Source organism: Cupressus sempervirens, chromosome 11 (assembly GCF_028749045.1).
Source record: "Cupressus sempervirens isolate cs-2001-9-10 chromosome 11, ASM2874904v1, whole genome shotgun sequence".
NCBI classification, from domain to species: domain Eukaryota; kingdom Viridiplantae; phylum Streptophyta; class Pinopsida; order Cupressales; family Cupressaceae; genus Cupressus; species Cupressus sempervirens.
Window position 1 is genome coordinate 47,368,668 of NC_143128.1, and position 16,575 is coordinate 47,385,242.

A 16,575-nucleotide genomic window follows, 5' to 3' on the forward strand; every position below is an offset into this window, starting at 1 on the left:
ACGAGACACAAAATGGAAAAGTGTAGTTGGCAAGAAGCGAGTGGAACATCTTCCCATCAAACTATGTGTTAGTGTGAGCAGGAAATGATAGAGGCAAGCCAAGGTGATTTGTCCCAGGAGCCAATAGAATAAAAAGAGGAGGATCGTACCCTATTGCAGATGTTATCTGAAAGGACGACGTAGATTGCAAGGCAAGATGAGATAGAAGATGAGACTAGATCTTCAGGTGATCTGACACAACTAGAAGAAAGCAATGTGTGTGTCTAATTTACAGATAGCCAACCAAAAAATCAAACTCCTATGAAAGTGACTACCCCAGTTATAGAACAAGGACTTGTGGTGAAGCCAGTGGCATCATCATTTTGGCATGGAAAGAACATACTGGGGGGAATGATTGACTTATCTATGAAAAAGGTGAGTGGTTTTGTCATGTCTTAATTTTGTCCTTTTAGAGAAGTGCAACCTAATATTATCTTGCAAGTAATTCATGATGTAGTCATAGCGATAGAAGTGGAGCTAAAGAAAGAATTGGAGGTTGACACAGAGTGACTTGATAATGTAGAGAAAGATTTTGAGTTCTTTCAAGAGTTAATCAAGCAAGCTATAGAAGATAGAGCATGTGAGGAGGCAAAACGAGCAGAGGCAATGCTGGTAGTAGAACAAGCAAGATTAGAGACTACAGAGGCATCTCTGGAAGCAGAAAAGACATCGATAGAAAAAATCCACAATGAGAACATGTGGTTGCAAGCTCAGGTAGACGCATTTAGAGAAACGATAGAAAATACCAATGCCATAGTGTATTAGTTACAAAGCAATTGAATGCGGCTAATAAAAGGATCACAAACTTCATGAACTAGATGCATGAGGTGAAACATGAGAGAGAATTTTGGAAAATGATTGCGAATACCTATAAGGCAGGCTAGGATATAGCTCAACAAGAAATAATAGTACCTAGGGTAGCCAAACTATGGGCAGATATGAATGAAGTCCAAGAGCAATTAGAAAAGCTAGCATGAGAAACAACATACTATATGAGATTGTACCATTAGGAAGTTCCCTCGGAGCATAGGAGAGGAGTTTCCTTCTCGGATAGGACATTTATGAAATAGATAAATACTCAATTGAGACAATGGCATATCTCAATTCTAATGAATACAATTTGTGAAGATGCAAGACTAATGCCAAGAGCTTCATCATCTAGGACCATGCAAGTGGGAATGCCTCTATCAAGAAATCCAAATGTCCAACCTCCATAAGGAGGAGCTCCATGAGCACTCTTTTTTTTGTTTTCTTCCTTGTGTGGAGTTGCACAAACAAATGTTCTTGTGCTGTCGTTTCCATGGTTTATAAGCTGTGCTAGTTTATTAAAGAAATAAAATTTTCAATTTGTTTTGTTCCTAAAATATTATTTTGTATATTATATTATGTATTGAAAATGTGGGTTAGTTGTAATGAATTATTTCAAGAATATTAACTCAGAACCTCACCAATGTTTTCATATGAACCTTGTCGAGGTACACATAGCCTTCTAGGTTGGAGGAGGCACTTATAAATGGACATGAGAAACATATGAAAACATCAGATCATCAAAAAGAAAATATTGGTGAATACTTGACTTAAGAATTGATGTTTGTGGTTTTGTGGAATATATGGTGTTTTTGAATTATTATTTTTTAAGTTTTTCAAAATATTTTTGAATTTTATTGCATTTATTTTGACTTTTTGTTCTGGTTGTTTTGTGGAACTATTTTTGGATTTTTTTTTTTTTTTAAATTAGGCTATTGGGATGTATTTGACATTTTTCCCAAATATTGTTGTTTACATATATGTTAAGGACAAAACAACATAGGCATCTAGGTTACAAAAATCATTTGAAGACCTAAAGATGTGTTGAGGAGCCAGAAAAGGGACTTGGGCCTAGAAAAAGGTGATTGCAAGCCTAAAAAGTTAAATTGACCTTGAAAAAGGTGCTTGATGGGTTTGAAAATGTGATTTGGCCTTGAAAAAGGCACTAAGTGAACATAAAATGGCATTTGGGCCAAGAGATGGGGTAGACCATCATAGTTTCTCAAATGCTTAATTATTCTATCCCACTGTGGGCTCCAAGGATTAAGGGTTTGAACCTACTTAAATTCTTTTTTTTTCTTGCATACTATGATCATGAATTAGTCCAATCTTATAGATTGCTAAAAAAATCTCATTATTCAGTGCTCTTCTTGCTTGCAATCTAATTTTTTGCATCTGCTTTGGACTATTGGAATCATTTAGCAGAGATATTTTCCATTTTCATTATTCAATTTGTAGGAAATTGATAGATGCTATTTGTAGGAGGCACGAGGAATACTACTTTTTGTAGGTTAATTGATATTATGTACACAAAGTGTTGGTCTATATCGATGATGATGATAAATTTTCATATTTCTCAACAACAATTCAAATGGTGCCTAATTTACCAAAGGATGCACTATCAAAAAATTATTGGTGAGGAGTGGATTCCATACCACTCCAAATCCTTAAGATCATTCTCCTTTGACATATCCAATCCTTATTATGTCTCCAATGAGAATTGGTGCCATAATATGCTCATCAAGATTTTCATTTCTTGAATATAACTTATCAAGATGTTGCTTAGTTTGTGTAAGTTCCTTTTTAACAATAAAAGAAAAAGAAAATATATAATTTATCTTGGTTAATATTCATCTGAATGCATCACAATAAATATATAAGATATATTTAAGGTACATTTAATCTTTCTATCCTCCTTTACCTTGAAGATATCCATAAGATATAATTGTATCAAAAAATTATTGGTGAGGAGTGGATTCCATTCCACTTCAGATCCTTAAGATCATTCTCCTTCAACATATCCAATTCTTATTATGTCTCCAATGAGACTTGGTGCCATAATATGCTCATCAAGATTTTCATTTGATGAATATAACTTATCAAGATGTTGCTTAGTTTTTTTAAGTTCCCCTTTAACAATAATGGTGTACTTCTTATGTTCTAAAAATTGTAAGTGTGTAGTCTTGAGTTTAAATGTCCCCATAGTAAGTTGATACTTCAAATCTACATTTTTAGATCTCAAATATGTTTTACTTTTACTCTCATCTTCATTCATAATTATCTTCAACTTTGTAATTATAAGCTCATATTCTAGAATCTCACTCTCCTTAAGCCTTGAATCTGGTTCATAATACTTGATTTGATCATGTAATTCTATTTTCCCTCATCTACTCTCAATTTGTTCTTTTAACTTCAGAATGAAATATTATAAATCTTTAAATTTGTTCTTTTCTTTTTTTTTTAATCAACACCTTGTCAAGTTACTCAAAAGCTTCTTCATGGTTCTTCTACAATTATGCCAAATCCATAGTGACTATTCTCTTATACCAATTGTTAAAAATAAAAGAATATCACAATGAAATGCAAAACACCATTGTTTGTTAAGTAGAAAAAGCTTGGACAAGGGAAATCTCTAGTGGGGGTTCTACTAATTAAATTATCCACATACAAAATGTATCTTGTGAAAGATAGTGACCATTTGGGTGAACCTATCCTTGTTAGGGGCCTAGGTCTTGTTAGAATCCTCAAGGATATTAGTATTTATGATTACAAAAAAAAGAGAAAGATGAGCTCACTTCTCAAACATATATATACAATTATACAAAGCATTTGACTTCTCAAACATTATATAAATTCTGGAGTAATTTGATTATCTCTGATGAAGTATTATCCAACTCATTAATTATGATATCAAGTTTATCTTATTGAATAGATAAGCTTCTCCATAATCCTTTGTTTTATTATATTCTTTGTTAATTGCATCATCTTTTCATCTTATGATATTTTTATGTATGCATTGACGACATTATTCTAATTGTCCTTATTAATTTATAAAACTACGCTACAATTTTTGGTACAACATCCTTAATGACTCTAAATTGGCAATTGTCGCTAGATTTAGTTTTGTCACCAGCATCATTTTTAATAAATTTCTTGTTTTTCCTTTTGTGTGTCTTGGTTACAACTCCTTGATATTCTTCCTCTTTTCATAAGTTTGAGTGTTTTTTCTTCTTGGACCCAATGGTTTTGCCTCTTTCTTTTTTGGTAAGGGGTATAGATGTTATTTCAACTCTAATGCTACATTGTATAACTTTAGGACAAAGAGGTTTTTGAATATTCATTTATTACCCTTCTCTCTTTTAGGTTGGTCTACTACAATTTCCTCCTTAGATTCTTCTTAACTACCATTGAATTCTTCTTCAATTGAATCATCTTTCTCATCATGGAATGCCTCCTCTAAAGTGTTTATCATTTTCTTAGTTTTCTTCTCAATTGTAGGCACTAAAATTTCCATTTTAACTATTTTCTTTTCTTGTTCACATGTGCTAAACCTTTTCTCTTTCCTATCTATTGTTTTTTCTAGTAGAGCTTTAATGTTCTACGTAGCTTGAACAATCTCATGTTCATATCCCAAAAGCTCCAACCATATAGCACTCAATTTTACATCCTTAATAAGATATCTATCGATCTTTACTAAGGAAAATATTATGTATTTGTAATCCCCAACTAATTGTGTTTGAATTCTAAACCTTTGTTGCATTCCAAACTTGAATTATTAAAAAAAAAACATTCATCACTTGGTCAAAGGTATTGCCCAAACTATTAATATAATCACTAATTTGATAATTTATGGGCCCCTTACTATTACATTAAACTTCACTTATTGTAGACAAAAAATTATGTAAGTAGAAAAAGATGCATACTCACAAAAAACTATAGTTTTATATTATCTTCAAGTTTTTTTTTTGCAATAGCTCAACATGGTCAATTTTGGAACCTTTCTTCATAATTTTGTAGGTTAAATCCATAACAACACCTTGATTGACATATTTTGTAGGCAATAACACATGTGGAAAACTTAGCCTTGAGATCATTGATAGTTTATACTTAGAGTCCTCTATCATCCCAGGATGAACTAATGTGCTTCTCTATATCACCCTTTAGTGCAACTCTGATAGATTTAGCTTTGTTACCCAGTCATAAAGTATTTCAATTTTTGAACCTATTAATCCACTAGTTATGTGTGAAATACATCCCATTTTAATCATTGGAATGGTCATTTTATCTCTAATTTTTTGAGTTTCTAAATCTTCATGACTCCGGCTCATTCCTAGCTCTACCCAACACTTGAAATTTTCAAAATTTGACTTCTGAGCCCCAAGTTATCATAGGTTAATTGAGAGACTCAAATTACACATTTTCAAGTTTATCATTAACCATTAACCTCTCAAACAAGTTAATGATAACTTTCAAATTGTGTATGTTAATTAATCTCTCCAAAAACATGTGTTTCTTTACCTCTTCAAGATGGTTATTAACTTGTTTGAAAATTTTCCCAAACTGTTTGAAATTCCTCATGAGAAGTTAGAGATGTAAATGGGAGTGCAATTACCAATAACAATGAAAACGAATCGGATGGAGTTCTTGAAAATTCACCATGTGCAGTGAGAGGTGTTTTAATTCGAGTAAACATTGTGGAAGCTTTCTTAAAGACTTAAATTAAGTTTTTCTACTGTTTTACACTAGATACTAGCCTGGCTAAACAACATGGCATTGAGAGTGAAATATGCAACATTGTTAAAGATCCTCATATAACTAGCACTTTAACCTCGGTAGGGTCCAAGGGTACAACCGATAGGCATTGCTGTATAGGAGCAAACACAAAATGAAAATCGCTACCTTTGTCCATAAGAAACATGAACAAATAGAACATTCATAATGACATATAACATGGGCATGAATAATATTCCAAATAATGTTATTATTGTCAGTTTTTCTTCAGAATTCCTCATACTCTAGTGCAATTTATGAAAATATGAATCTTGAAATTCTTTGAGGCTTTTTGCAAGCTTGTCCTCATTTCAATTTCAGAATCAGAGACATATGCTTTGATTTCATTTTCAGAATAGCTGCATCATTATTTTCTTCTATATTCTCAAAACTAAATTATCCAATATGTTCTCTTTGATGTCACCTTCAGACTCATTTCAATTTCAGAATCAGAGACATATGCTTTGATTCCATTTTCAGAATAGCTGCATCATTATTTTCTTCTATATTCTCAAAACTAAAAGTCAAGTCTTGAAAATTCTTTATAGTGCAAAGTACTCTTTAACATAATGTGGGTCAAAGATTGTATGACACGAATCGGAACACAGTTATAGAATGAATATTCTCTATGCATGAATTAAACTTTAACCCAATATGAGGTTGAAATGCTGACATAAAATCGATACACACAACAATTTGAGATTATCTAACTTGTGATCCATGGACGAGGGTCAAAACAGAACCACCAAAGGAGATAAGTACTTATTTGAGTTACCTGTATTTTGCACGGTGATGCCTAATATCAAAGAGAATAAACAAGAATTCTGTACCAGCATTAGCTAAGAAATGATGCTTTTATATGGGAGAATAACAGAGGAACGAAACTTATTCAAAGAAAAGGCGGGTGTAGCTAGGCCTTCATAGGATTGAGTAGTTTATGTGCTCAATTTTGAGATTCTATAACACAAGATTAGCAGTCAGGTAGTCTTTGAAAAAGTGAGGGTCTCTGTTGGAAGAGGTCAGTATATATAAACAAAAAGTGTAGTTGCAGTTGCGAAACTATGGTTTCCAAAAAAGTGTGATGGTGAGCTGCCTGCGATTGATCGGTTCCATTACCTCGAAATAGTTTGCTTCTTTCCTTTGTTGACCACAGTCGTGATGAACACTAAAATGCAGCAAACACAGGTGGGTATCAGATTCTTGGCATTTTTTGGGTGGCACCTGAGAGTGCAGCAAACACATCAGGTTAAATACTAGGTTCAGTAGATTTGTCACATAAGCGATATATAAAATCATTGAAAAGGAGGAAGAAACCAAATGAAATGGCATGGCTCTTACAACTCCTAACCATCATTATCAGTTGCTCTACCACCGAGCAACTTCTTCGATTGGGTTAAATTCAATATCTATTTGTCTAAGAGTAGCCAGGGATCATGAAAGTGGGTATTACTGTGAGAATACCTATAAGATTGTTATCACTTTAACTTTATGCCTGCCAACATGTGCAGTTCGCTTTCAGTGATGAACAGATTCTTCTCATGGCCCCTGAAAGTACATAATAGAAGAAGGCATTAGTAATGGTTTATAGTAGTAGTCCTATAAGTGCTTTGGCGTTGCAACATAATGCTAGTTAGCAAGGCAAGCAGCACCAGTACATATGAAGGTGGGTTCAAATTTCTTGTAAAACAAAGTTGATGTAGGCGCCATTCTTCATTCTTTCTGATATTGGTGAATGGATTATTCTGCATCTTTTTGTATCTATCAAAGGAAAAAGCTGGATCTATTCGAAGTCTTGCTATTGATTTGACTCGTGACATTGCTGTGAATGTTAGGCCTTGCCGTTCTGTTTGTCCAATATCAATTGTTTCTTTCTCTAGTGTGAGGCCCTGTGATTTGTGAATTGTTATGGCCCACGCCATAGTGATAGGCATTTGTCTTCTGTTGCCCAATGAAATTAGTGTTATTGGAACACATCTTGGATCTGTTGGATCCCATACCGGTCCAGTATAAATGTCAATCCTAGTTGTAACATGCATAGGAACATCGGGTGGCTTGGAGCTAGGACTATAGACAATTTTGGTGATGTTGTCAAGTGCTCCATTGACAAGTCCTGTTTGTGTCCATATATTCACTGTGAGCATGATGCGTTCAACCTTACATAGGAGCACATTTTTTTGGAGTTGTTCTTCATCTAAGTGGTCTTTTTGATTGTTGTGAAAAGTTGTTGCGGTGTTTATGGCAACTGGGCGGTTGAGTTGTTTCAGCATTCTTCGATTGTGTGTAGTCACAGTATCATTTGTAGTAAAGATGTGGAGTAGGTTGTCAAACTATTTACTTCCTTCAATCGGTATTTGGTGTTTTGATCGCATCATTAGTAGTTCCCAGTCTTGCTATGTTGGTTTTGCATCACACATATTGGTCAGTGCTGCTTTGAATTGTATTTCTGTAGGGCGTTCACCTCTTTGGCAGAATATGGTCTGCAATGTTACAACAATTCAGAATTGTCTCCAAATTGCAAGGGCATCTAAGTGTGCTGCATACATGGGCTTGTCTAATATTGGGGGTAGTTGTGCAAGGTCACCGGTTAGGATAATGGATCTTCCTCCAAAATGTGTTGATTGGTCATTAGGAAAAGCCTCACGTAGTTTGTTGTCGATCTTTAGTAGTAGTTTTGGACCAATGAAACTCATCTCATCAATTAGGATATACTTGATATACCGCATGGCTTCTTGGAATGTTGTCAGTCCTTGGCCATTAAGTGGATGCATGTCTCTTATGGGGATTTTGAGGGCTGAATGGATAGTGGTTGCATTGATGTTAAATGCAGCTAGTCCTGCCGGGGCAAGTATTAGAATTTGTTGTTGTTGCGTTTGAGCATTACCCCTTAGTGCATGGCGTATGCATTTTATTAGGTGTGTTTTTCTAGTTCCTGCTCTACCTTGGATTATGATGTATTGAAGCTAGACGAATTGGCTTTTTCTATGTTCGATAATTATTTTGAGGGCCTCCTCTTGGTTGGGCGATAATTTGAAGATGGGTGCACTGTCTTGACTAGTGGCATTTGTATGTAGATTTGGCAGTATTGTATGTTCTTGCCAATTTTGATTCATATCAAATTTGCGTCTACCAAGCATCTGTATATCATCAAGGTCATCATAATTAATGCAGCCCATGCATGACAATAGTTCCCATTCTTGCATTTCTATGTTATTTAATGAAGCGGTTTCATCATTATTGTCTTCTTGGTCATCAACCTCAGAGATGCCTGTAGTGGAGCGGGGTACATGCCACACAGTGTATCCATATGAACTCAACTGGTACCAATTTGCAATAATTACATCCTCTGTAAATCCGATGTCCTGTTTAATATTTCTGAAGTGTTTGTACAATAGCAATTCACTCCAATAGAATGTTTGGAACTATTCAGAGTCAATGGCTCGAATGCTGTAAAATTTTGGGTATATATTAACGATGGCTCTATCTTTTCTTTTTTTCCATTTGTCCCCTTGTCATTGTGCTGCATATGAGAATAACCTAGCAGATTCAATTAGCAATATTGCTTCCATTTCTTCAAGTCAGCTCATGTATGTTTGTAAGTAACTATTTTGTATTTGTGCTCTATTTCTTTCCTGAGTAAGCCAATGTAGTATCTTGCGTCCTACGTTGAGGTTGGTAAATTTTCTATTGCACATGACCAAAGGCAACTTTTGTAGCATTTGGCATGTCTCTTGGGCACTTATATCACATTCCACAATGAGTTCCATCATAAACTTGCAGTACGCTTTCACAGCTGGTTCTTTCGGCTGACTACTAGTACATATTCTAGTTAGCATGTCTTTGCAGGTCTCTGATATTTTTTTTGCTTTTGCTGTATATTTGGCTATGTATTTTAGAACTTGGTCCTTTGATGTTACAGCTTGGTAATCGATATTTGCTTGCCATATGGACAACATTTCAGGATTGTGTACATTGAGTCTGTCATCAATTGTTGCAGGTGCGTATTCCTTTTTACCTGACTCATCACATGTTAGTGTCGAATTCGGTTGCTCCTTCCAAGGGGCTTTATAGTGGCATTCCATCATTTGGCCCCTTTTTCTGTAAGCAGGCCCCATCCTTACATTTTGTGTGTCTTTGTACTCGATTGAGGAGTTCTACATAGTCAGCATACCCATCTGTGGTAAGGATATTGTTGGTGTCCAGTAGGCATGGGTCCTCATTACGACACCGGTGAATTGTATTATTCTTTTCATCTAGATTACATGGGTTCCTTGCAGTGATGTATACATCAAAGAAGTCACGTGCTCTTTCTATGGCCATGTTGTTCTGCCAATCTATGTTGATCATATCTGGGGCATTTTCAAGCCAGATGAATCCATGTATATGCGTTGTGCCCCGACTTTGCCATTCATATCCATACCAATATTCTTTTGCTTTAAATAGTTTTTCAATCACTTCTTTGCAAAAAATTGTAAAGCGTTGGTGTAGGTACAGTGATGTTAGGTGCGGGTTGTTGATTACATTCTCTAGGCATTGACGTCCTGTATGTTGCAACATGTTGCCGTCTGTAGAAAGGATCCTTTCTAAATCTAGCCATTTTGTATTGGCAGCACTGAGTGTGAAGAAGAGAGTAGGCAGGCCAAGTTGGTGAATCATGTTTGAGAGTTCTTTGCATCGTATGCTCCAGTATGGTTGTGTTCCTCTCATCGTGCCCCCATAGTGCAAGAGCTCCTCGGCCAATTGGCTATCAGGAAGGGTATTCATATGGGCTCGTAGATCATCCATGCTTAGTGGAATACTTTGTTCAACATTCTGCTTTACAAATATTGTTGCTAAGCTTTGGCTGCGATGTCTCATCATTAGGTTGAATACAAAATAACAAAACCTTGGATGTCTCCCAAATCATTGGTCCTGGAATTTTAGCAAATGTACTACATACTCGTGCATTTTGACTTCTTTCAGCCTTGGTTGCAGTTGCAGAGCTCTACCATTTGGGAACAATGTTGGGAATGCCATATCAAGCAATCCAACCGTGTTGTATTCATTTATCGTCGATGATGATATGGTCAACCAATCAACTTTTTGGCTATTCGTAGTGGTAATATCCAATGCTTCTTTGATAAGATCAAGTTCTCGCTGCTTATTGTGTGGTGCCGGTACAAAGGATGATTTATTTGTGTAGGCATTGTTTGTGCACTCTTCTTCACTTTCTTCCTCTACCTCCTAATTTTTGTTACATCGTCTAGTATTTCAATTGTATGGATGATGTTTGCTACATTAGTTCTGTAGTTCTGTTCTCTAGAAGCTCTGGTAGGTGGTCAGCACTGACAATCACATCTCAATACAGCGGATCATTTCTTATTTTGTATTTTAATGCCTCTTGGACATGGCTTCTTCTTACATAGCACTCATAAGAATGACCCTTACCATTTGACCTATTGACAATCAACACATCTAGATCTTGAATTTTGTGTGGTAGTTCTTTTGCTATTTGGCTGATATCTTGGGGGAAGCTTATTGTATGTCTGTGGTACTTGTATTGGCCTCCTGCAGCATGTGTAACTTGCAAGATTGGGTTGACTCTAGCGATGAGCATTTCCTCTACTTGTGTTAACCTTGCCAGAATAGCTGGTTGCTCTCTTGGGCCCATGTTATTGAGACATGTGAATCGATGTATACCATTTTCACGTTGGCATCTTTTGCATGTGACTGTTGAGTTCCTGGAGTTGACAAGCATGCCTAGGTATGATTCCTTGCAGACGGTGCATGTTTGTAAGCTACCTAAGGTATCTATCTGGTGGCGAAATCTTTTTAGTGCTTCCTTGAAGCCAGAGTTGTGTGTAAAATTGTCTGATGCGTTGGCTCTTGTTTTTGGATCCCGATCTATTTTTTGTTGTTGTTTTTTGAATTTTTTACATGCACATATGTCTTCCTTATGGCCTTCATAGTATTCTCTACTCTGTTGCCTGCATTGTTGCTGCCTTAGGTGAATGTTGCCCTATACATCCATCCTGCAATTACATACAAGATTCATCATTAGTACTTTAGTTAGAGATTTGTTGTCTTATTTAGACTGAGATATATAATAGCATAAACATTAGAATGGCATGTGGCACAAAAAACCGTATACTGCATACATCATGCTGGTTTTTTTATTTTGAAGAAGCATAAATTACACGTCTGTCACAACAGAAAGAATGGTTATTTTATTTTTCTAAATATAAGTATAGAAATCCTCTAGAGAAAATGTATTGCAATAAACGTATTCGCTGTGGTTATTTCTTTATGAATGTTATAGAAGAAATAATGGATCAGTCCATTACTGTGTAGTAACAACGAAGCAAGCCATGGTGCTTGATAACATTGGTAGTTAATAAAATACAAAAAAAAAAAATTCTATCACAATGTTTTTTCTGCCCATTTATTACATAAACTGGGCTGATATGTTGGCAAATATACAAGTGGAAGATGTGCCAATGGTACGGTATACTGGTGCTATTTTCTACAATGCTATGGTGATATTTGGTTGCAACACGATTTTGCACCTATTTTCCACATATCTATCATTTAGTGTGAATTCTTTTAAGATACTCCGCATGTAGATAGATATTAAAATCAATATGAAATCATCATGAGATTCAAAGAAAACATTAACAAAGCCTCATTTATTTGACTAATCTATTCTTGTGTATGTTTAAACAAGGTTTTGAAAGAGCTATATGATATATAATTTTAAATATAATGGCTTCACACAATCGATCTATTTCTTTCCATTAGTGTATACTCATAGCGAAGCAAGCCACGATACTTGATAACATTGGTAGTTAGTAGAATGCAAAAGCCTTCTTTTTTTTCCTAATCAAAATTTTTTTTCTGTATATTTATTTCATAATCTGGGTTGATATATTGAAAAATATACAAGTGAAAGATGTGCCAATAGTACGGTATACTGATGTGTTGTTTTGTACAATGATATGGTGGTATTTGATTGTAGCAAGACTTCATCTATACATTGAGTGCGCATGTTCATAATTGCCTCCTGTGCTTACTTACTGTCACTAACTACCTCCTGTGCTTACTTACTGTCATGGGCTATTTCCTGTTTCAGCAATTATCTGAAGGATCTATTCGAGGAGTTTATTACTCTTTATTACATAGTCCACCGGTTCAACTCGTATGACAATTGCATTCAACCGTTCTTCATTATTGTACGTTGTTTCTTGACATGTCAAGGTAATTATGTGTGGCCTATTTTGTACATTCCTGACAACTTGTCGTGCTTTTTCCTCTGCATCATCTTCAACTGCTAGCTCTAGCAATGTGTTCGCAGTCATGTCAAGCAGTTGTATTGCTCCTTCATCAAATGTGGTTGCCCATAGCTCCCCAGTGTGGTCTTTCAATTGTAGGCAGACCATGTAGCTATAATTGCATTCCATAAATTGCTTGTCGCATTTTTTACAATACCATTCTTCATTTGCATTTTCAGACAACTTTTTCTTGCATTTCTTTTTTTCCACTTGGTTGGGGCAAGCCAGGTAGGATAGCTTGTCTGTTTTGACCTCTATAATGGTTGCTTTCACGATGCACTTTATAGCACAAGTAGAACGTTCGTATAGTTTGATCATGTATGTCATGAATTGTCATTCTCAATACTGCAGGAGGTTGTGGGGCATAGCTAATCGATGGCTCACCATTATCCTTAACATTGTCATCAAACCATGACTTTAACTCCGTTGTCTCTAGAATTTGGACATTGATCATCAATTGTGTATTACCTGTGGTGTTGAGTACTCTTCCATTGAACTCAGTAACATGGCCTCCCTTAATCACTAGAATTGTAGTGTCTTGCAAGTAGTAGCTTTGTTGCAATTTTTTGCCCACTTGCTCGGTTGCTGAGCCCTAGAGCGTCAAATCAATGGGCTTGCGAGTCATATCAAGCAATTGTATGGCACACTGAGAAACTTCCTTTCCATTTTCTCTTCTTATCGTGGAGGTTGGTTGTACACATATTACAACCCCTATGGCATCGATCACAGAGTTATCGGGTAGGGTTGTAATTGTCTCCAGTGGTACGAATGAGAATGTATGGCTTGGAACACTGTTATCATCTTCACAAGCTATGAGTCTTGAGCTTTCTTGCAATGTCACTTCCAATCCACTATTCAATCTATTGTAAAATTTGTTCACAGGTTTTATTGTTCCTCTACATAAGAGATATACAGAACCAACTTGCACTTTCTCATAGTAGTTTCTCGCTAGTTCATTGAAGTAGCATACACGAGTTTCTATTCCATCGCTATCTGTTACATCGAAGCTAAACATGTGCCCCACTCCTCTTTGTGTCTTATAGTGATGAGGCTCCTTCTTTGCTGTTACTCAAATCTTCATGGTCCACCATGGTTGGTATGGATTTAGATCCTTTATTGGTGTAACGACATCTGGCAACTCTTTGAGAGGTCGTGGTGGTGTTAGGCTGAAATGGTTCTTTTGTTGTTCATGCATATTTGGTGGTGATGGGGTTGTTCTTGCATCATTTGTGTGTTCCAGTGTGAGCTTTGTTGGTGATCCGATTATGTCATTCACTGTAGATATCAATTCCAGTTCGAGAATGATAATCCACCTTCATATGGACATTTTACAATAGCAGTAATGTCAGGATGTTAACTATCATAGGTATGAAAGGATACAAGAGCGTAGTAGAACTATTTGAATTTGTGTGCCTTCTATTGTCTTACCATGCTTTGTTTGATGTAGAGTAATTATACTTTTTCAACTGTATTAGTGAGCCCACTTTGATTTCACCAAGCGCAATATTCTCACTATATTTTACGAGTAGTGATGCTCGATGCACATGCACACCATCAAAAATGTCTAAGTTGTAGCAGTTTGCTTCACCTAGGCATTCTCGGAGTTTATTGATTGAACATACTTGCACAATAGGCGAAGTGACATTGTGTCCATCAATCAACTGATGTATAGCATCTGGTGTGAGTGTATCCATAGTGCGTGCTACTTTGGTTGCACTGGAATGCAGAGTGGATGTAAATGCATAGTTAGGATTATGTTAGACGCCCATTTCATTGATGAAATCATAAGGAATATCACATATATCATGTCCTAATCACTTTTATAAATCACATTGAGCAGTACCAATAGGTATCTTTGTTCATTCTACAAACATAGTAATTCAAGTAGTATGCAGGAGTAATGTGCCAAGATATTTATGGATTAACTTCTGTTTGTAACCTATAAAAGGCATAGTTGTTTTCATGATTGAAATTTAGTATATTTCTAATTTCTTCTCTATTGTTTTTTCAATATCAATAATATTAATTTTGAAGTATTGGTAAAAATATATATCAAATAAAATTAATTTAGGAGAAACTTTCTAGAAGTTGCTAGTTTTAGTGAGGGTTTGCCATTGATATGGCTCTCACTGTTAGTGGAATCTTAGGGCTTTGGAGTTTTATATGATTTCGGTTATGGGTTCTGATTGTCTTGGAAATTTATAGATTTCTAATTGTTAAAAGACTTAAAAAATCTCAGCTAAAATGTAGAGGATCTACACGACGTTTGTCTTCAGATTTTTTAGATAATGTGAAACTTGAAATAGTGCAATCTAAAATTGACTGTATATATTGTTTTCTACTGAAATTGAACTATCTAAACTAAGGCGTGTGCGATGTGGAAAGTAGGTGGTGTTGATTGGAGGGATGAGGGCAGAAAGATGCTGTTAAAGGGATGATGTAGTGAAGAAGTTCCTAAGTTGGCTAGCGTGAGATGAGCTTTCACACATCTATATGGCTCTGAGTTTTAAAAGTCAAGTGTTGTAGGAGGAAAAGAATCTTGGGTATTTGATTTTGGAGGGAGAAGCACTGATGTGATCTCGCACACATTCATAAGGCTCTCAATTTTATAAGTGCAGTAGATGCTGTAGGAAAAAGACAATACAAGGTAGTAAATTTTCAAGGCAGAATCCCATAGACAACATTATCAATGCCCCTCAGTACATCCAATGCGCACTACAAATGCATAAATAGAATCAATTCATTTCAAAAGTATTTATAGACAAGAGAAGCTGATGTGTATAATAGAGTTGCACATTACTGTTTGTAAATGTGATTAACACCTATTATGTATTTCAAGACGTTGCATGTACATCATATGGATAGTTAACTGTCACATGCTACGCCCCTACATATCTACCTATATGTGCTATCGCTATTTCAAGGATTCAAGGTACAACATGACACAAAATTGTTTTTACATTTCTTGCTGATTTATACAATTATTCTTACATCTGTGTACAATTAGGTTCATAGACAAAGAGATCTTGCAATACTAGCATTCTGGGTTATAGTGTCCTGCCACCATTAGGCGGCCATGTCTTGCTCATGTAGCGGTTAAATGCGTGTTTCCATATGCTGGAGACATCCATGTCGTACAGCTTTGCATGTACAATCTGACATGATGACTTATATAAGGCATCTACCACATTGCACATTGCTTCTGCTATATTTATAACATGTTCCATTCGTTCAACACTTATGGTGGTAGCAGTCTCCATGACGCTAGATGCATGCCTTATGTCCTGAACAATCTCTTCACAATATTGTTCAATGTTGCGGCACACCTCTTCGATTTCGTCATTGGTCTGTGGGCATTCATGTGTGGGTGCAGAGGCTACCTCTAATTCTGCAGTGCTATTGTTTGCTGGTGCGCTGTTGTTGCTCCCTTGGCTGGTGTTGGAGATGGTAACGGCATCGTCTCAATCCTCTGACTCCATTACATGGCTAGATTATTCCACATTCCAAAGTAGATTAGGCCAGTAGAGGAACGCTAGAAAACCAAATTTATGTTTTCCTATCAAATGGTCGGAAAACTTATTATGTATGATACCACTCAATTTTTTGTACATAAAATGCAATACAATTCATGTTTCCCTTGATACAACTTAGCTTC

At 35.9% G+C, this 16,575-nt stretch overlaps 1 protein-coding gene across 1 annotated transcript; it reads right to left on the reverse strand.

Annotated features, from left to right (window-relative positions):
- Positions 1-7,187: 7,187 nt before the first annotated feature.
- On the reverse strand, positions 7,188-7,883 carry LOC149528185 (uncharacterized). Its single transcript, XM_089808022.1, has one exon. It carries the CDS (start codon positions 7,881-7,883, stop codon positions 7,188-7,190), a length of 696 nt encoding a protein of 231 aa, XP_089664148.1.
- Positions 7,884-16,575: the final 8,692 nt, after the last annotated feature.